Below are 21,998 nucleotides of genomic sequence, written 5' to 3' on the forward strand. Positions count from 1 at the left end.
CATTCACGTGCAAAACTAAAAGTAAGCACAGTGGCGGACTTCGATTTAGGCGCACGTTAATGTACCTCAAATGGATAGGAAACAATTTGTGGACTTTCCTACATTGCTCTGATGACGCATAAGGAACGGCAACAAAATAGAAAACTTTTTGACGCTCTGTTCTCTGACAAGCAGGTATTCTTCTGGACTGCTACTAAAATGCCCCTATAGGAATCTCTCCTCACACAGTCGACAGTTTGGTCGTCATTGCATCGCTGGATGAAATCCTACAGAAAATTTTGTAATGGCACATTTTCCTTCCATCTAATAATCCGGTATTTGAACACATATGATGCATACGTGTTCTCGCACGATCATGCGACATTATTGGATACCTTTTATGTCATATGAAAGCTTTCCATAGGTTTATAGATGGTCGCACTTCAACGCAGAACACTAAAGCGTGTTAACCTGAATGAATACAAACTGAATAACAGCAACATTCGACTCTTTTAGATCAAACAGCATAGATATGAAACACGTATCAACAGGCGATAACAAATCGCGTACAGAATGTCTCCATGATACCTGAATGGATTCACGATAAAGCATGTTTTAAATTAGCACTGCTTAAAGAAAGCCATCGTACCTCCTTCAGGATTTGCAGTTTCGAGCGATGCATCCCTCCAATTGTTTACGAGGGGGAGCTTGCCCAGGCGACCAAAGCTTGCCTGCTGCCTGAAAGCTCGTTGCTGCCACATGTGGTCGCACTCGTTGCTGCAACGGACAAATGTTCATCTTAAAGTGATGCAAGGAATAAGAATTCAGGAACGAAATGCGAGAATGTCTGGTCAAAAAAGAGGCACACTTCGAATAAACCGATATGTCTTAACTGGACCTAAATGGCGCGGCGCAAAGGGCTAGAATATAAGCGCTCCCCCTTTCCCGAAGTCGTGATCAAGCGATAACTGCGCATTTGTTCGATGTGAACATGCTGCGACGATAGTTTTGAAAATAATTACTGCAATAAAGATGTTACAGGCTACGAATCGACCCGCTTCTGTTCATTTTGGCTCTTCGCTTGGTCTCCCCATCTTTCTCGGCAAGTGGGCGTTGCCGAAATGACGAAAGAAGGTGTACGAAAAAATAACTTGCCACCGGGAGAATCCGAACCTGCAACATTCGAATAACGCGTCCGACATGACCACTGAGCTATAGTGGCGATCATCCCCCCCCCCCCCCCCAGTCCACTTTAGAGGGTGTAAATGTTCATTTAAACGTGTGAGTGTCCGGAAGCACCAACTGTTGCCATTACGATTAGTGTGGAAGACTTTTTAGCTTGTTTGACGTGACGTAGTACGTGATCTTATTACGAGAAGGCAGCTCACGAATAACCTGACGCATACCACCTCAAGGCATCAAGTTTGCCACAACAAGACCCTTGCTACGAATGAAAGAAAGTGTAAATTTAGGGGTTTTTTATTGTTGGACACAATATTTACGAAAACTAACGAATAATTTCACCAAGAAATGTAGAGGCCATGTTATCAGAAGTTATCTTTGCATCACTTTTTTTTCCACATTTACATTACGATTGGGTATTGTAAAAAAAAACGCAATTGTGCTATTCCTCTATGTATGTCGCCATCCCTTGCAAATAGCGCTGTGCCATGTTTTTTCTTCTTTATTTCTGTGCAGAACTTCCACTTTCTGGTGTATAAATTCTTAATGATAGTCACAACCCTGTTGGACAGTGCTTGGGTGGTAAGGTGCATTGGCAGGCTGTTGATTCTGCCTTTAGCCGTCCCGTACTTCGACATGTAATTTGTTGAAAACAAACGATCCAATTCAATTCAAGTACTTCTAATAACATCCCCTTTATTTCTTTTGGCATAACGGTCTGTTAGTTCTCAATCTGCGATTAGTTCTTTCAACTTTCGTGCTGAGTTGACAGATTTTGGTATTGAATTCAGAACTTGAAATTAATACTTGAGTATTGTACTCTGTGCCTTTGTATTGCCTTTTCTGTGTTTTTATTATGACATGACGACACTTTTGCAAAAACAGAGTAGCTGGCTCCACGCACTGACAGTACCTCGCATGCGAATCGGAACTGTGGCCAGTGACTGCGCGGCCTTTATGACGGTCGATGTGGTCAGTGCCCGCATTTCACAACTCACCGACACAGCACAATGCGTGCGTGTGACTGACGAGCCCGCACCTCGTAAGCCATACCGAGTTAAATATTGTGCAGCGGGTCACTCCTCTCCAAAATGAAGCTGCATTTTGTCAGTCTGAGCCATGAAAGTACCAACACGCCCACGCGTGGCGCAACGAAACCACACATGCACCAAACATTAAAAAAAAAAGATACGCACAAACTCGACATGCAAAAATAAAGACGCGGCCGACGTCTACCGTGCAATTCCTACGGGCGTAAGCATGAACCAGGTTGGGCACCCGCTATGGTTATTGGGGTTGCCGAGTCCCGTTTGTAGTGAAAGCAAATGAGACAGAGGCCTCGAATAACAACAATTGAACACCATCGAGCTTTTCACTCACGTCGAAAGTCCGTGCCAGCGTCAGCCGTAACAACCACTGGAACATGACCGGCATGGCGGCAGCGTCCCAGCATCAGAGCAGCCACAATCCGAGTCCCCCTACGCAGCGCGCTGGCAACCGTTCCTGAATCGTGCCGCGCAACGCAACCGCGCACTTTGTGGCGCTATCTCGATTGTTCATTGATGCTATATACAGACAGACAGTGCGCGGGGTTGCCACGAGTTTAAACCCTAATCGTCCTCAGTATTTCCCGCGTGAGGCGCAAACGCACCTTCCAATTATGCGTGCGAAACACGCAGTGTCTATTAGCATATGTGGTTAGAAGCACCCAAATAAAGGTGAATGTTAATGTCATGGACAGACAGAAAGACAGACAGACGCGGCCAGCGGAGGATTCACGGTTTACCGATAATACCCTTCGAAGTTTTGCCCCACACATCTTCAGTCAGTGCATGGATATGCTGTGATTTTTTTTCTTTTTGCACTTGCGGGCTCTGGCGTTTGGTGAGAGCACTAGTTTGTTACGTAGTCGTGACGTACTTCCTGAAGCCAGACTTTGCGGATAGTCTTCTCTTAACTTTTTCTTTCTCTGTCATCACACCCATAGTTTTGGGTAAGACGAAATTTGTGTTGAATTGATTGATTGATATGTCGGGTTTAACGTCCCAAAACCGATATTCGTATAGGAGGGTAAGATGGTACACGAATACGACTCGCTACCTCTGACGTGAAAAATGACGTCGTCAAACCCTTTCTGCCAGGCAAGTATGGAACATACCCATGCACCACGGCTCAGTATATGTGCCACAGGCGGGATTAGGAACTCGCAGTACTTCGTTTCGGTTTTATGCCTTCGATTAACGGAAAATTTATTTATTTTACATTTCTGTTCCGGAATGAAAAGCCCACATGCTCCGTAACGGTTTGTAACATTTTAATATTTCTACAAGGTAATTCGAAATAATGATGATGATATTGAATTTTCTGTGTAGGTACTTGCGCCACTCGTCAGAAAGTAGGACAGGGATACAACACTTCCCTAAAGGGGGGCTGCAACACTTTTTGAACATTGTCAAAAAATGCTGCTGATTTGTAGTAGAGGCTCTCAAGAACACACGAGTCAAATATAATAGCGCTGCACGTGGCCTGGAATTATCAATAAATATGAAAGTTAGCTAAAAATTGCTTTTTTTCTCTTGACAGATGACAGAAGACGTTCGGAAATTCTTCGTAGGAAGTCCATCTATCAGCCATTGGCTGGTTTGAACATGGCGCGCTCGGTCGTTACAGATATCGCCGCAGGAGGTGACTTGTCCACGCGTGCGCGTGCGATCACGCTGATAAAGCCACGCATTCAAAGAAAAAAAGAAAAAAAAACATGCTCAAGGTCACGAGGCGTGGGTAGCGTAGTTTCTTTGCCCCTACCATCCCTCCCTGCTTAGCTTCCAGCGTTTTCGTCGCGACGAGAGAAGATGCATTTGCGGCATGCAATAAATCTTCGTAACTCCACTCGCGCTGGAACGATTCTTGAAAATTGCGGCGTTGAATTCGTAAGAAATATGCTCTTCCAATGAATTCATTCCATGGTTACTAGAAAATTGTTTCAGGGCCCTTTTAACAGGATTGGAAATAACTGTACGGTGATTTTCTACAAATCAGCCCCACCGCGGTGGTCTATTGGCTAAGGTACTCGGCTGCTACCTTGCAGGGCGTGGGTCATTTTCCGGCCTATGGGGCTGCATTTTCGATGGAGGCGAAAAGGCTGTAGGCAAATGTGCTTGAATTTGGGGGTATGTTAAAGAGCCCGAGGTGATCTATATTTCTGGAGTCCTCCACAACGGCGCCTCTGAAAATCTTATGGCTTTGGGACGTTGAACGCCACATATCAATCATTTTCTACAAATCAGCGCAAAGCAAGTAACTAAGTTTTGTTATTTCTTCCCTAAAAAAAGAATTCCAGAAAGGCCTTGTGGAAAGGCATTACTATTGGGTCATGTATAGCGCCGCCTCCTATGACATCTTTCTGACAATTGTAGGTCGTAAATTGTTTTTCAATTGTCACAGATTGCTCTGTCTGAAAAATTTAGGCGTTCATTAACAATATTACCATTTCTTTAGATTGTGAACCTACTTATTTCTAAGCTTCTGCTAGACATGTGTTGGAAATGTTTAGTTCATGCGCGTAGTGACTTGACTGGCCTTGCGAATACCTTTGTGACAATTCAAGTTTGCTTCTTGACTTATGCAAATAAAGGAATGTGAGAGGCCTGTGTTCGCAGGATGAACCTGGGTACAAATACCTGTCCTGTTCTACCACAGTACGCATTTGATGCTGGTGAATAGAAAAATCACGAAATTGTGTATGTTTGATGTGCTTAAAAAGTAATGTAATCACTGCAAAAATAATATTTTAGAAGCTTAAGGGATGGTGTGAAGAATTAATAACACCGGTCATCCCCACATCACTGATGTGCCCATAGCTAAAAAGATATTGAAAGAGATTAGGTACAGCAAGGCTACTTCACACATACAAAAAAAAGAAACATAAAAAGTGTCCTAAAGCACATCTGCTTCGAGCGCACCTAGGAGCCTGTCCAAGATGTGTAGTAAGGTAAGCAACCGCCCATATGTCGGCGCTCAATAGAAAAACACACGTAGGTCACTGGTAAATGTGTTGCAAACGTTGTATACAGAATAACTTTCACATGTGGGAAAGATTGTGTGAACCGTACTGGCCGCTGTTGCAATGAGATGCGTCGCGAACGCAGGTACAATGAAACAAGAGCCATCAGCAGCCATCTTGGAATTCACGGCAAACCGTGGGGCTGCAGTCAGGAATTCAGTAAATGTGACGTCTTAGCTACTGACTGGAACCAATTGACGATTGAAATAATCGATGCCCGCAGGATTGCAGTGTCACAAGATAGATGCATGTCTGGTGCATCCTTCGTTTCATTATCCGACAAAAAAATTGTGCATCTTTCTAATGACAAATCATGTTAGCTACTTCTATCAAGCGCTTAACTGATGCTTGCATCGGTGTCCATATATCTTGCCCTTCGTTTTTTTTCCTGTTCATCATATTGACAAAGGTTTGAGCTGGCAGTCCGCGCTACGTGTTGATGCATGCGAATTTTTACTGTCCTTGTCCTTCCAGTTGTTTCGCCTACCTGCTGGAAAAGGCCGCCTGTTCTCAAAGTTTAGCCTCGGGTGTAGGAGAACGCGGTTCTTATAAAACGAACTTCAGCGCCGAGATTGTTCTCTGTATTCGTTGGCACGCGTGACCGTCTCACAGAAAACCACTTGCGTTAATATAAACAACTCTGTTTGCCACTTTTCTTGTTTTAACGCAATTTCAGTACATCTTTAATACAGAATTCCTGCCTGAAATTCGTCCTAGCACTGTCTGCTCAGATATACCTTAGTGCTCACGTTGCTTGACCTTGGCTTTTCTGGATAGCTATGTTCTCACGTGAACCGTAAAACAATTACCTACATTGCTTTGAGTCCAGAACGAAGTATCATATATGAAGTGTCCGTTACGTTTTCGTTAGGTAAATTTCTTTTTCGTTTTCTGTCAGTTCTGACACACTGCCACAGGTATGCTGGTATGTGCCACAGGACATTAACAGTTTTTCTACCTAGGGATGGCCAGAACAGCCATTGCAAATATTAACTCTAGAACGTTAAAAGCTGACATCGGCAGCGTTGACCCGACGAATTCAAAGAGTAAATAAATATCAATACCCCAGCTGTAACCAAACACGAGAATTCTACATGGTAATTAAGTATTCTACAACACATTCATGACAGGTTCAAACACTCTCTAGAAAAATACACCATTGTTGCGTAATTGATGTTGGTTAAACCGTAAATTGTGTGCAGTGCAGGTTGTACAATTTTATAGACAATACTTACGTACTCCCATGATACAGCCGTCAAGTCAGGATAATGTCTTTAAAGTTAAGCGCCATACACAGACATTAATTTATGTGGGATCAACCAGGAGGCGCAAGCATTACATATCCTAGAGATGATATGTAACGTTACCTACCTCCTTGGGAACATAAATCTTACATATAAGCTTGCCATATCAGTTGTTATCTAATATATACTCTAATATATACTCATATCTAATATATACTCATGTTGCTGTGGCATCGTTACGCAAGTGTCAAAATATGGTTGTCTAAGACATATATGCCCAGGTAAGAATGTTATATCAATGAATAATGTTTTGTTTATACAGTCACAAAAACTTAAGGGACCCTAAAACTTCGCCATTACGAGTGTAACGCGTTAGCGATATCCTGTTTCTAGTGCATACTTTAAACACTTAGTGCATGAAACTTTTTCGATTTTACTATGCATCCACTACGTGGCCTTAAGATAATAGATGCCGTAGCAAGTGCCTTTTGTAGTGGGGTACCAGCTTTCAACCACAGACTCATTATTATAATCACATACTCTGACGCCCGTTGGCATCAAATGCTTGAACCACGCATTATTACTGCAGTAGTAGAGCATACGCACTAACGCGTATGCGCCTTCCAAAGAGAGCTAAAAACCCCGTGCTCTGATTGCGCGAGAACCTGTGCCGCCTTTGCCAGATTTTCCGTACGCCAATTTTACGTCGCGACCTCGTTGCGACTCCTCGGTTTGAATAAACAGCATTGCACTGCAATATTTTGTGTTAAATTGTGAAGCATGTTTTTACGACGCGTGCGTTTTTGAAGCATGAAAGCTACTTTCACTGCATTTTCAAGCAGAACCGTTTTCACAAGCACATTTTTCTAGGCGCGGCTGTCATTAAAGAAAAAAAAACGCTGCTAGGCGTGGCCATGTAGTAGAACATTCGTTTGCCACGCAAACGACCCCGGTTCGATCCCCACTTACCTCTTGAATTTTTCGTTTATTTTATTTGCATGGTTCTCGATTTCTTGGTCACTCATAAGATGATCATTTTTGTGCTCTAAAGAAAAAACGCCGACGCCGGAATTTCTGCAAAACGAGCTCTTCAACGCTGTCACGTTAAAAGTGGCACTGTTAAAACGCTCTTCTCTCACAGCAACGTGCACCAAAGAGAGTAACTGAGACAAAGAAGGAAAAAGAGCTTTTACGATTTCAGTAACACATTTATTAAATTCTCCGAAATTTCATAACACACTTGTTGAGCTAAGGTGAAGGTGTTCGCACAGAGCAGGAGGTATAGCATACACCGTTGCACATACAGCATTTGCATATATGTACACGATCAAAAAGCGTACAAAATTTACGCACCCACTTGCATCTCAGCACAATTATTGAACATTTCGCTTTCACGTTCAGTATTTGTCACACCCAAAGAACGGGACACCGTCGAATTCCTCATAGCAAAACCAGACGTGCCAGTGCCCCAAATGGCACCACAAGTGCGCGCACTTTTCTATCTCAGTTCAAAGCCAGTTGGCGTAAAAATGCCAGGAATAGCTGAATTTTGTCAGAAAACACAACAAACGCATATAATCAATTCATGCTGTTACAGGCAATATACATGAGAGCACTCCTGAAGGTCTACAGGACGAATATTCCCAGCGAAACAGTGATCTACAGTATAAAACCTTGTATCAATGGATGCTCTAAAAGTCCAAATGTATCTTCATAACCACCAGAGCTTGTTGCTACTCAGCAGTCCATGGTTTTAAATATAATTCTTCTTGCAACATGTGAGCTGCAGCACCAGAATGTGTTCTACCACCTCCCGGGTGGTAATCCAGTTATTTCTGAATGACGTCATGGCTCGTTCACCTGCACGCCAATGAGTCGACATCCACCGGCAAGTTCTCGAGCTCAAGGTCCAAGTTGGTATTTCATGCAGTACTTTAGAATAACCAGAAACTTCTCGTGGCTTCAGTTGGCAGCAGCCGTCATAGTGATGCAGTGCCATCTTGTTTTGACTCCGACAAGCTTGGTTTGAAGCCGGCAGAGGATATCCTCAGCTAGGTGGTAGGTATATAGTTGTATATTGAAGTTGGCTATACGAAGCATTCGCGCGTAATTTGGGTAGCCGCACTTTTGTGACAATGGTACCAGAAATGCTATAGGCTTCGACTCCTTAGTCTGAAGCTGAGTTTAGTGCAAGTTACACTTGACAATTGAAGCAAGTGTACATAAAATACATTGTAGAGTGGCACCGGGTCCGGCACAACTGGTAAAAAAACACATTGTAGCTCTACAATGCATATATACAACGCGATGACTATAATTGTCTCTGGTATGATCGCATATTGCATTCAAACGATCTATCGCGTACATAGTACAAAATGCACCATTGCAGTATACTGTCGAAATAATTATACATTGATATTGTAGACTTTCCCAGTAGTTGGAGGTCAATAATGTTGCCCTTGCATGAAGCCAACTAGTAAATCATCTTCTATGCATCATAATAGCGTTGGAGCTTGAAGAAGAACCAACTTCCACCATTTTTTAGTGGTTACAGTGCTGAACCGAAGGGCGCGGGAGAGCAGCCCGGCCTAAGAGGTTCTGCTTTCGATGCAGACGAGAATGCTTTCGGCCCGTGTATGCAGAACCAGAGATGGCTGACATTAACCACGCCCTCCATTGCGCCATGCCTCACAATCATATCGTGGTTTCGGAATGTTAAACCCCTACAGTTACTATTCTATACAAAGCATGCCACATTCCAAAGTGAGTGACTAGAACAAAACACAAGGTCACCGGCTTGATTCATCAGTAGCCTTCAGGTGCAAAACTGAAGGCAAGCACGACGATGCACTTAGATTTAGGTGCACGTTAAAGAACCCTGAAGGGCTCGGCTGTCAACTTCACATATGGGCGGAACAGCACGCCAAAAATAATAACAAAGCCTCATTAAATGCGGTACATTCTCCTCGTGTTCTGGCGGACAGCAACGAGGACTTCCTCCAGCGGGATGCCTCGCATGGCCGAAACCTGCCTGGCCACGTGGATGGCCATCCCTGGATGGGATTGCATGAGACGGTTGGACTCCTGCGAGTCATGAATGAAGGCACATAAACAAACTGTCCCACCACCTGGCGTTATTTGCCTATAGGAAACAGCGTTGTTCCACAATAGAAATAGTATTCATCCGTAAGCTATACATAAGTTCAGACCAAGTTTCATGACGGCGCCATTTCCAGGTGGTTGAAGTGGAAAAAAAATATTGTGAAATTTACTGTTCACCAATATTGAATCTATAGATTTCGCAGGGGTAAAAGTGCTACACAAATCTGGGTCGATCTGACCTGCTGCGTCAAGCTGCGCCTAATGGGCAATTTGCACGTGCCACGCCAAATTTAGTGGAGTTTTATCATTGACCGAGCAACACGCGTGGTCTATACATAAAGGACACAGCCACGTCCACATCGAATGCACTTCACTCACATCGTATATCAGTTAATGCATGATGCTTGTGTCACGGGAACAAAATGAATACATCTTGTTAAAGCGGCCTTTGTGTGCATACGTCATTATGCGAATCTATATAGTTTTAGCAGCAAAACACTTAGTCAAACTCAAGGTGTAAGAAAAATATTTAGGTGTGGACACTCTCCACCAGCCCTGACGCGCAGCGCGTCCAGATAATGTTCGGCTCCTTTATTGTGGCAGGCTTTTCAATGCTTCATGAGACTACGGTGCCAGGAGAGCGCTTTGCGAATTTCCAGACATTACCCTAAGTACATGAAAAAAAATCTCATCCTTGACCATTGCTAATCAATATTTAGCTTTTTAATTTTTTCGGCAATGCTGCTAAACACAAGCCCTTTGTTGGTAGATTATATTGGACCACATAACAAGATAGTGCCACTCAAATAAACAAACGCATGAGCGGCCACCTTGCACGATGATGTGGGTGGTGAAGCCCTCTAAGTGAAACTTTCAATTAAGTTCCTTAGCGTGTTTCACAGACTCGTTTCAGTGTTAGACTACACCTGCAAATTTCGCTGATAGTTTTGGGCTATTTTACGAGAAACGCGGAGTATTGTTTGAAGTGACGAACAGAACTTGCGCTATTCATGGGAAATACTGTCTTCAGTTAAAAGTGAATATTTCACTTACGCTCTTTGGGAGGAAGTAGGGTGCATCCGTCTCCAACAGCAGGCGGTCCAGGGGTATCCGGCGGCCAACCTCGCCAAGCGGTCCAGCGCTGTGGAACCCCACCAGTGGAGTGAGGCCCAAGAACAAGTTTGGAAACGTGTCCATCCACTGCTGGGCCTCTGACCATCCGCCGGTGAAGCAATGCCGGTGGATGGGCCAGTCCGCCGGCATCTCCTGGTTGGTGCAACAGAATAACCAGAATGTTGGTTGGCACATTCGTAAACCTTGATCACACGTGTGGTCACCACACAAATATTAGGAATGGCGCGCACAGAAATAAGAATTGATGAAAGTTTCCAGGCACGTTAAATGTTTCTTATGAATAGCAAGCAGGAGCAGTGCGACTGCGTTATCTAAACACGCAACTGCCCTTAACGACCATACCTGCTCAACAGGTCATTCCTGTAACAGCCTTCCCAAAGAAACACCACCAAAACAGAAGATAAATGTAAGAAGTTATTCAGATTTTTTAGGCTATTTCATACAACTTGGACTAGGCAAAAAAAGACGATAAAATACTACTAGGATAGGGTGAGTTATACCACTCCCTCGTGCACACTGTGTGGTTCGGATAGCGTTCACTAAAATCAGGAATAAAAAATCTCTAGCTGGATTAATCTTAAGTGCGCATGCGAAGTTGTGCATTACACTCGAAAGAATGGAGGGAATTTATTCCTAATTTTAATCTACCTTTCTAGATGTTTGTCAGATATTTGTTGCCCTCTCTATAAAGCCATGAAAAAAGTGCGCATAGCTGCGAAAAATGGTACCTAAATAGAAGTAATCTTCATTTGGCAAGTACGAGTGCCAGGAGAGAAAATAAGAAAAGAGTAGATGGCAGTACCTTCTTTTTATGACATTCTAGGCAGTCATGAGCTACGGTGCTATACGGCTATTTCCTAGGGCTATGTGCTGTGACTGTAGAATTTTTAAATCAACAGTTACGTGTGTATTTTGCTGTGCTTCTCTATTATACTGATCGAATTGACCACTGTAATATGTTCAATAACCACTGAACACACAAAAAATAAGGCTTAATTTCCTCGCTGTTACTATACGCTTAGAGGTGCGTTAAACAACCTTCATACGTGAAAGAGGAAGTATGTACGATATTCAGCTCACTGAATCCAAAATCAGTGCAAAATTAGCAGCAGGATTTCATCTTGTCACTTAGCACCATGCGATACACTCCTTGCAGCTGGCGATAACTGATCGCGTACAGTGTGCGGCACCCCAAGTGGCTTGAGGTGAAGCATATTTTGAATTATAACTGCTGCAAGAAAGCCGCCGTACCTCTTTGAGGATCCGCAACGTGTCCTGCGAGGCATCCCTCGAGTGGATGACCAGCGGGAGCTTGCCTTTGCTTGCCAACTGTAGCTGGCGGCGGAAGACGAGCTGCTGGAGTTTGTGGCCACAATTGTTGCTGAAACGAAGAAATGTTCCATGAAGTGATGCGGGATAACAGAACACGGTACAAATTACGAGAGTCTTCGGTAACTACAGAGGTAATCTTAATGATAAGCTTAAAAGCATTCTTGTGGATACTTAATCCTTATAGGAATAATGGAACTCTTATGGGCTCTCGTAATGGTAAAAGCAGTCTTTTTAACACTGCTTGAAAAGATGATATGCTTCTGTAATCATTGGTTTAACAGCGGGCTATCAGAATTTTGAAGGCTCTATAGTCATTCCGTGAAAGCGACAGCTCTTTGTTGCACCTTGTCGAACAGAAGTAAAGCTTGAGAAAGCGGGCTAATCTGTGGTGTGTTAACTGCAGCTAACACGGACGTGACATATGCGAAACATGTGCAATTTAACAAGCAAGATGTAGCGAGTCAGGTAAACCTATCTGCAGGAAGGACAAAGTTAATCACTGCACAGCATAACTGATCACAACCAACGTATTGCACAAGGGACAGGCACAATAAACAATGAAAACGAAAGAGACGTGTAGTACATAACTTTAAATTGACCACTTCATGTGAGTACTGCTCATTTTATGTACGCCCATTGACGTCCGAATAACGCTTACGCCTTATACAACAGCTTATGGGTCAGTTCGCTAAATGTAAGATCTATAGCTCCTTCCAGAACCAACTTCAAGGAGAACACTTAGCAATTCAAGCTGCATTGCCAACATTTGATGAAACCTGGAAGAGATCACTCACTTGGAAGAATAGTCCAGACCTATCTCTCCAAGCGCGACCACCTTCGGCTGCTCCAGCGCATCAATCATCGCGTCCTCGATGTCTTCGTCATACAGCTTGGCCATGTGGGGGTGACACCCGAATGCACCCCAGATTCCCTTCTCCGCAAGAAGGCCTCGCCAGACGCTCCGCTGCGTGTACAGACGATGAAGTAGTGTCAAATTCATATTGTCAGAAGACCTGTGCGAAAGAAGCTGCAACCATCAGGATAACATCTGAAGATAGTGCGAATATTTTCAGTACGTGAGCGCAATATTTCTCATTAGGTGCAAGACAATTTTCTAACAGTGCGCATATATATTGATGCCCACTTGTAGCAATTTCTGATTATTCGTGTCATGAGTCACGACCAACCAGTCATAATTGTTACATTTTATCGTATATGGCATAACCTTATCTACATCGAATTTTTTGAAGCTGTCTATACTAATTTTATTTAGTATTAACTGTGTATTATATGCGATGCAGCTCTTAGACGAGTCTGTGTAACGCTTTCCGTCCGTGTCTCCGTGCCAACACCTCCAACACTCGACAGCACGTCGAGTGGAAACACTGTTTTGGCTCGTTTATCAGCGATAGAACTTACACGAAACCCAGCCCGCCTCCCGTGTCTTTGCGTTTTAAGGAAACGTTTAATGAAGTAAAGGCTACACCGAGTTTCGCTTTAAACCATTTTTTCAGCACCCGCGCCAAAGCCCGTTTCTGCCGAGTGAACGAAGTGCGCACCGCTGCTGCTTCGCATCACATCATGGTTTCCTTCGGGGAGATTGTTAAGAATCTTTATTAAGCTTCTGATTATAAAAGTGCAATTGAATTAGCAGCTCAAAATGGTTAATCAACTTAGCAGTGTGCATAGTCGGATTAGAAGACAGATTTCTGGTGGAAGATTTCTTCTTCGCGAAAGATGTTTTGCGAAACATGCGTATGGAAGGCGACTGTTTTAACGTTACGACATGGTGATAAAGATACTTTCGAATGCACGCACAAACACAGATTAAGCATCGGCATGTATTTTACATAACCACTTCTTCACAGTTCCCTAACGATCCAAGAGCAACATGGATATTATGAACTGCAGAAGCGGTAAGCTGATATGAAGCAGTGGTGCTCACGAGGATGGTGGCACTGGACAGTGGTAAATGAATCAACATCAGCGGATGGTGCTTTGTTAAATTGTCATTGACCTGACGTGACGGCTGTGTCATTAGAGTACATATGTAATGCACGTGAAATTTGATAGAGAGCTGCGCGCACAATCGACGTTTCACGAACACAGGGGTCTATTTGAAAAATAGTTCTCAGATCTGGCGGGGATCTGTGACAGCACACTTGATTACCTCCCAGAATGCTGAGGTTCGATTCCTGCTGAGACTCTGGGACATTTACTTTTTGCATTCGTAGTGTCAATGGTGCCAATGACAGTTTTTTCTTTTTGCAAACACGTTAAATTTCCTCATGTCTGTTCTAGCCATTTCTGAGCAGTCATAAACTGCCACTCAGGTATGGCACATTCCCGTACCCACCCATGGGTACGTGGCACACGTCTGGCGGAAAGGGTTTGAAGATGTACGCGAGTGGATTGTAAGATTATTCGTGTCATGAGTCACGACCAACCAGTCATAATTGTTACACCTTATCGTATATGGCATAACCTTATCCACATCGAAGTTTTTGAAGCTGCCTATACTAATTTTAGTTTAGGCAAAGTTAAAGGAGTGATCACGAGAGCACCGATGCGGAACCGGGAGCTAGCTAGCTCGCTAAGTATAGAGATAGATAGATAGATAGATGCACGCTCAAACTTCCTGCAGGAGCCTGAGGAATGATTTGCGTTAATTGATAAGTGGGGTTTAACGTCCCAAAACCACCTTATGATGCCGTAGATGAGGGATGCCGTAGTGGAGGGATCTGGAAATTTCGACCACCCGGGGTTCTTTAGTGTGCACCTAAATCTGAGCACACCGGCCTACAACATTTCCGCCTCCATCGGAAATGCACCCGCCGCAGCCGGCGGGATTCGATCCCACGACCTGCGGGCCAGCAGCCGAGTACCTTAGCCACTAGACCACCGCGGCGGGGTAAGATTTGCATTAAAAATTATCCAAGAATGAAGTAATTCTTTTCATGCCATGTGAAAGAGGATTCTTTTCTGGAACAACGAAGCATTCACCACCGTATGGAATTGTAAATGCGTAAGTCGACAAAAATGTGGAGCTCACCCAGAATCGCTGCAGAAGTATGTTATGCTCCGATAATGCAGTAACTTGTTTCTCTGCCGGACTCAAGTTTAGCAACATATTACTCTTTTGGACCAAATAATTTCCTGAGGATGCTTGAGATAAATACGCACGAGTCCGTAAGCATAGACTTACCTTTAATGACAACGCTGTGAGTTCAACGCCTCAGGTAATCGGAGGTCTCCAATATGCCTTTTGATCTTGTTTCTTCAAGTACAAGTTATTATTGCTTTTACTACAAAAAGGACATTTTTTTTACTTAACGAGTGACTCACACAAAATATTTTTATCAACAACTTCCAACAAAAGAGGTTGCAGGTTTATTTCCTGGCAATCATTTTCTTCTTAACCGAGGCCTCTGATAGGTAAGTATTATGATGACGCATGTATGCTCGTGTTTTGAGGCTCGTACGAATATAGTTCTGTACAAACGTAAGCTAATATCAGGCAGGCGGCAATGGTGAAGATGAGTAGGCATTATCATAGGTCGGCAATAAGATGTGGGGCTAGATGATGAAATATTTTGCGCTTGTGGCTCACCCGGACTCAAATTCAGCAATTCAGACTCACGGTGCTATACAACTCCGATTGAGTTCGTCGACCTGGGGTGTGTTCCAATACCCACCGTATACGGCTAAATAGACGGTAAATGGACGGCGGCCATCTTAAGTCACATCCCAATTCTCACGTAGGCGGCAACATAGACAGCTCCGAGAAGACCGCATCGTAAAAAAAATGCGATGCAGGCTACATTACTGTCTAAACAAGATGGCGGCTCAGCGAATAACTCGGATAGACCGACTCTCACCGGAATGATCATCTGCACACAAGCAGACGCTTTCCCAGATGCTCAATGTGAGTAACGTTCATTTGTTTTTTATTTCAACACGAAATAAGCCAGAAATTAAAACTGTTACATTTGTTTATTTTAGCTTTTTCTTATCAACGCGAGGTGGCGCATCGTCGCGTGAAAGCCGTCTAAATGCGTTCCATTTCTCGGACAGCATGGGCTCGATGTTTTATTCTAAGCAGTCTTCGTAGACTGCCGACGTGCTCTCTAAGAATTGGAACACAGCCATGCGAATTTGTATACCATTCCCCAACGAAAAGCATTACCCGAAATATGATCAGCGAAATCCCAGGTGGGATGTAATCGCCGTTCTATTATTGGTAAATCGCAGAGATTAGCGTCAATCGTTACCGTACTATTGAACCGTTTTCAGTACCCCTTTTCACCGCCTCAGACAATCCAAAGGCTTCTGGGTTACCGATGTTATCACAAAAAGCCACGTACCTTCTTAAAAGTATCCGGATCGCAGAAAACAGCCACGCATCCCTCGTAGTTGAGGGGGAACGTGGCCTGGTGCTTCCTCCGGAACTCGGAAAACGTGCCGTGGTGCCTGGTTTTTCGGAACAGGAAGTGCAGGTGACAGTGGGTGTCGATGAGGCCCACTGACGAGGACACCGAGTAAGGCCACTGCTTGGCAACGTGGTCCATGGCAGAGAGGTTGGAATCCTGCGTACAATAGAATTTTATTATGCAAGTTTAGTCATATTGTTTGCTTTTCGCAGTGATTATCGTAACTGCACTGAGTGGCATACCAGTAGGCTGACATTGCGGCTATGTTTCGTGGAGTACTATTATCCATGGTGCGTGAAATAAGAAAGTGAATTATACATAACTCGCAAGTACGTCACACCGCGAAACTGAGGCATACATCATAGGCATATGGGCCGCCTTCACCGACCACATAATACCAGACGACACCGACTCACGCTTTGCGGCTCTCGTATTGAAGCGACAACGTTTCTTCGAGCTCCTTTCGTAGAATTGCGGCGTTGGTGCCGTTGGTTGTGAGCGACAAATCATCATCTTGTGCCTGACCATAAAATCGAGAAAGATGAAAAAAAAAACAGTAGTTAAATGGCACTAATTAGCTCACCATACTTACCAACCAAAAGTGCTTCTGTGTGTGCCCATTATTGAAAATACAGCTGACAAAAAATAACTTGGAAAAAACAAGGAAGGAGTGATATGCTTATCTATTGTTTTCACGACCACTTGGCAATCGCAGTGCAGTCCGCTTGTCGGATGTTTGTTATCCCCGCGCTAGTTAAACACAAAACTCTGCTATCAGGAGATGATCGAGTCCACACGACCACTCCGTGTTTCAATGGAAGTGTCACTTGTCACTTAGTATCAGGTCACTGTAAAGAACTGCACATATGCATCTCGGAAAGCCAACAGTGCCCGTTTTGTGGATATCTCAGTCAATTCGTATCCCACACCGTGTAAAAGTTTGGAAATGCTCCTCGGCTTCGCCACTGCGCGCTGTAAAAGATCGTGCGAGAGTGGCAGCCTAGTCTTTTTCGCACTTCCGGCAGAAAGGAAGAAACTGTCTTTTGGTGAGAGAATGTGTACAGTACACGGAAACACCCAGAGTTACCCTGTTGCAGTTCTATAGCGAAAATGAGCGTACAAAATCTGCTTGGAAGTAAACTCAAAGGCTAAAGTCATTAGTCTAGGGAAAAGTCATGTTGTGCTGCACAAGAAATGTGGTCAGGCTAAGCACCTCACCATTGTGGGGTACCGGACAAACCAAAAGTGAAGTTAATCCTAAACATCCCTGAAATGAATATATATCCACTCCGAGAAATTGTGTGCGGGAATGAGTGATCGGCTCTGCGTTGCGGTCATGCATACGCGTCCTTCAAAACTTTGTATATGAACAAAGAAAAAAAAAGCACATAGTGTTGCACCTCATCAAGAGACGTTGGCATAGGATAACGGGCAGTGTATGAATTGATTTTTTGCAGACTTCTTTCGAGGACATATGCCTGAATAAAATGTCGTCTTTTCAGATCACGAAGCAGTGCTTACTTGTTTCATGTTCATTACAGAGACAGCAATTGACCGTAGAGACAAAATTATATCTTATTTTTTACCAAGATTTACTGGGCAGTGTTTCAGACTGAAGTTTCTAAAAGCATGTTTTTGAATTGGGCGATGTATACATTTTGCACACCCGTTGTGAGACACTATATCCTTGAAAATCTAGGTATATTGAGCGGTACAGCGGAGGAAGGAAATAAGTCTCCCTATTTAGTACCTTGCGTTAAACTGTCAATAAATATTTCATTGAAAAACAAGTTTTAAGAAACCGAACTGCGAAGTAAACTTCCACGATTAGTCCCCCCAAAAACGGGTGCACGTGGATTAGATGAAAAAACCAACAAGGTCAGGTAAGGAACTAAAAACTGTAGCCTGCAAGAACGAAAGAATTACGGGATGGGAGCTATCGAGAAAAAAGAAGAATCCTGAAACTGTTTGCCATAGATAACGAGGTCTCAACCCCAGTCATCCATTTTAACTCTCCTGAATAAGGCTCACGATGCATGGGTTCAAAAGTCGAGTTCGTATGAAACTTGTAAAAATACGAAAGAACCGTTGCACACTAAACCTGGCACAATGACTAAGCTGCAACACATAGTAAGTCTTTGATGCTAAAATTGTATGAGAAGCTTTCGCTCGACCAATAATTGAAAGGCGACATGGGAGAAATGCCCGTGCCGGCCGCTCTAGCATAAGGCCGTACTCCTTCCAATAGCATGCGCTGAATAGATATGGATTTAGCGGAATAACAAGATACTTCGGTGGAATGATAGTCTAATTTTACCTACAAACAGGTTCGGCGTACAGCCCAATGAGCGAAACCATAATCTTAAACTCTTTAAGGAGTTTATATGAGGTCCTTAAAAAACACGGAATTTTCAAATTGTTTTTGTTCTCACATTTTCCAAACGTTGTTTATAGGTACGAAATATTCCTATATCATCTGATTAACACAACGCTTCTGCTTCATTGCCTAGTATATTGAATTCTCGTATACGATTTGATTGCAATGTACACAAACAGCGGTTAAAAAATCCACAAAACGGGCACAAGTGTCGACATCGGGTATTCTTGGTTTAAAGAAGAGCAAATAAAAGCAGGTTTAGAGAGGAGACTATTGACAGTTAGACGGGTCGAAGGAAGATTAGAACAAATCCTGACACTCTCAGATTTATGAAGCCAATATTGGCATGTTCAAGAAAGCAAAAGTAATGAATCATTCACACGATCGAAAGCTTTTGCAAGATCTCCATTTAGAACCGCAAGATGTTTTTGACAACTGCAGTACTGAAGAAAGTGTACGCTCGACGTGCATAGTGATCTGTGTGGAGCCCACTTCGATTCCGTAGGTCGGATGGGAATCAATTAGAATCGACGTCGAAAATTTAACTGATTTGATAACACCTTGGCAAAAAATTTATAATCAACAATCGCCAGCGATATTGGCCTGTAGCTCTCAACAAAGCGCAGTTGTTTTTTTTTCATTTACAGAGCTATTCGATGTTAAAGCAGTGTGGCTTTTAAAGAAAGACCTCGGGAGCATCTCCAGGTTGTTGTAACTATAGTTTCGAAAATATTCAGAAAAATCGGAAAGACAGAGTTCTTGAAAGTTTTTTTAAAATTGATTTAAAATGCCATCAGGGCCTAGTATTTTTGATTAAGGTAATTTGTTCATTCCATGCTTGATATCTCGTAATAATATCAGTACAATCATCATCATTCAAAGACTTCAAAAAAAAACAAATCTATATTTGAGATCAATATCTTCATCAACAGAAAGGTCACTCACCAAAGCTTCATAATACCTCTAAACTGCAAAATTATATCAGCTGTATTTGTTATAAGAGCTCCGTTAGCATATAAACGAGGAACTGCCTTAGACATTCGTGAATTCTTTCACCAAGCAAAGCTTGACGAGTTCGTTCCTCAGAGCTTCGAACCCGTGCTTCAGTATAGCAGATGGCATTATAACATTGTAGTAGACACTAAGTGTTTATATGTCAATGATATATGCCCCACCAGTTCACATTCCATTTAACATAGGTTACATGGGCTTTTAAAAAGTGTCTTACGCCGTACGAACGTAAACACGTCGTGCTCACTGAGACACATGTGCTCGGTAATGGCCGACGCAAAACAGCTACTGATGTCACTTAGGGTTCACGCAAGAAAATAAGTAAACTCAACCTAGCAGTACCTTTACGGTGATAACTGCGCGTGACAGCATTATCGAAAATAATTTAGAAATGTAATCAAAAAGCTGTACCTTACCTGCTAAAGACGGGGTGCCGAAATCAGGTTAGTCGCTGCTCCACCGAGAGTCCACAAAACGTGCGTCCAGGGAACGGTTTCCGAAGGGTCGAAACGTGTACCAGTCGGTTAGGTTGGCTTCTCGCACAAGAATATTCGCAGAGAATGTCAGACGAGAGAGCTCCAGGCATATATATGGAGAGGAGGGTCGGGTGGAAGGAGGTAACCCTTTGTCACATGTCCCACAGCCCTTTCCCCTGGAGAGAGGGCCAGCCAATCGGTTGCCTGTGTTTTCCCGAGGGAAAAGAAGCCAGTTCTTCCTCGGCCTTTTGTGTAGACAGGAAACAAGGGTGGACCCCTCTCCCCCCTCCTTTAGCGTAGAGTCACGGGAATTTAACGTGGTGGGAAGACTCGTCATGGCCGATTTTCACAGCTGTTAAAGACCAAGCTGCCCTCCAACTCATTGTGCATATGCGTGAACCGTTGAAAATTCAATTACCTTAGTTCAAGGCCTTACACTCCCCTGCATTCTTCCACGTGTATCCGCTGAAAAGCTATAATGAGAGAGTGCACTGGACAAGGCTCTTGCCGGATACAAGAACTGGTGGCGGTTCTTTCTCTACATGAGAGAGAAAAAACAAGATTCACGTGCAGGTTTCAGAGATCCTTCACTTCCGAGATTTCTTCTGTGAAGACATTGTTATCAGCGTGAAATTGTCATTGTAAGCGTGTACTCTCTTTTGACAACCATGCATAATTGGGTGAAAAAGCTACCTTTCCTTCTACGTTGTTTTCGCCTTCCCAACAGTACATCTTTCTTTTTACTGTTTGCTTTTCATGACAAAGCAAATGTTTTACTAAAATAAAGAAAGAACCAATCTCATTTCCCGTGTCAAGCTAGAAAGTGAACTCGTGAATGGACACATTGCAAATTTGTGAGCGCCGACTCGCGCATGCATTAAAGACACCTGACAGTTGGGTTTTCCACAGCTCGGTTTGAAAGCAGAACTTTCGTGCACAGAGTGTTTTTCTAGTTGGAAGCAGGTTCCCCCATCCGATTTCCAGCGTGGTCATCCGCACGGGAATACGTGGCTTTTGTTCTGAAAGCAAACTACAGGAATGTCACGCCTCATTGTATACATAAATAGCCCTTTCAGTCACGGTGTGTACAAATGTACCGGCGAACATCAGTGACACGTCATGCACTGCATATTTCATCAAAGGGCTTGAAAAATAGCTCTTTGTGCAGGCCTGCTGAGCGAAAAACTGGTGATAGTTTAACTTCGCCATGCTGCGTATTGCTGCAGAAGACCGCTTTGCTGAATACACTACCACGTTCGACGATTGTTCGACGTGACGCATTCCAAGACCAACGTGAATTTTTTGCTTTACTCGAACAAATGCAACCAAAAAATTAACTGTACGTGCGCTTAGGGCCTAATAGATGAATCTTTTATGCAAGTACTGAAGCTGACTGGTGGCAGAGTATAAAATAATTATTTAAACACTAATTAAAGTTAATTACTTAAACTCACGCAAAACAACGTATTTTTTTCATTTTGAATGTTATACTGAGTGCCTTGGAATTAAGCCACAAGTAGATGACGCGTTTCGGACAGATCATCATAATTTGTGACTTATGAGAGGTACCCCCCCCCCCCCCTTGGAACAAGAGAATGGGAGACTCGAAACGAATAGGCTCATGGTTAACTTGAAAAGTGTTATACCTCACACTGAGAAACAAAGTTG

The 21,998-nt window shown here is 43.3% G+C and overlaps 1 protein-coding gene across 1 annotated transcript; it reads right to left on the bottom strand.

Annotated features, from left to right (window-relative positions):
• Positions 1-9,414: 9,414 nt before the first annotated feature.
• On the bottom strand, positions 9,415-16,611 carry LOC119186486 (3'-5' RNA nuclease TATDN2-like). The gene is made up of 5 exons (XM_075894607.1): positions 16,401-16,611; positions 12,831-13,000; positions 11,956-12,085; positions 10,624-10,836; positions 9,415-9,552 (listed from the first exon to the last, which is right to left on the bottom strand). The coding sequence occupies exons 1-5, from the start codon at positions 16,602-16,604 to the stop codon at positions 9,415-9,417; spliced, it is 855 nt and encodes a 284-aa protein (XP_075750722.1). The 5' UTR covers positions 16,605-16,611.
• Positions 16,612-21,998: the final 5,387 nt, after the last annotated feature.

The sequence above is a fragment of the Rhipicephalus microplus genome, chromosome 5 (genome assembly GCF_043290135.1).
Source record: "Rhipicephalus microplus isolate Deutch F79 chromosome 5, USDA_Rmic, whole genome shotgun sequence".
Lineage (NCBI taxonomy): Eukaryota > Metazoa > Arthropoda > Arachnida > Ixodida > Ixodidae > Rhipicephalus > Rhipicephalus microplus.

Bases quoted from the DNA above. Each gene is read 5' to 3' on its own strand.
- LOC119186486 (XM_075894607.1), bottom strand. From the start codon at position 16,604: ATGGACCACGTTGCCAAGCAGTGGCCTTACTCGGTGTCCTCGTCAGTG. The intron at 10,837-11,955 runs GTACGGCGGCTT...TGCACCAACCAG, and splicing joins CGTTGCGGATCCTCAAAGAG to GAGATGCCGGCGGACTGGCC. The intron at 9,553-10,623 runs GTAAGTGAAATA...CATGACTCGCAG, and splicing joins CCTACTTCCTCCCAAAGAGC to GAGTCCAACCGTCTCATGCA.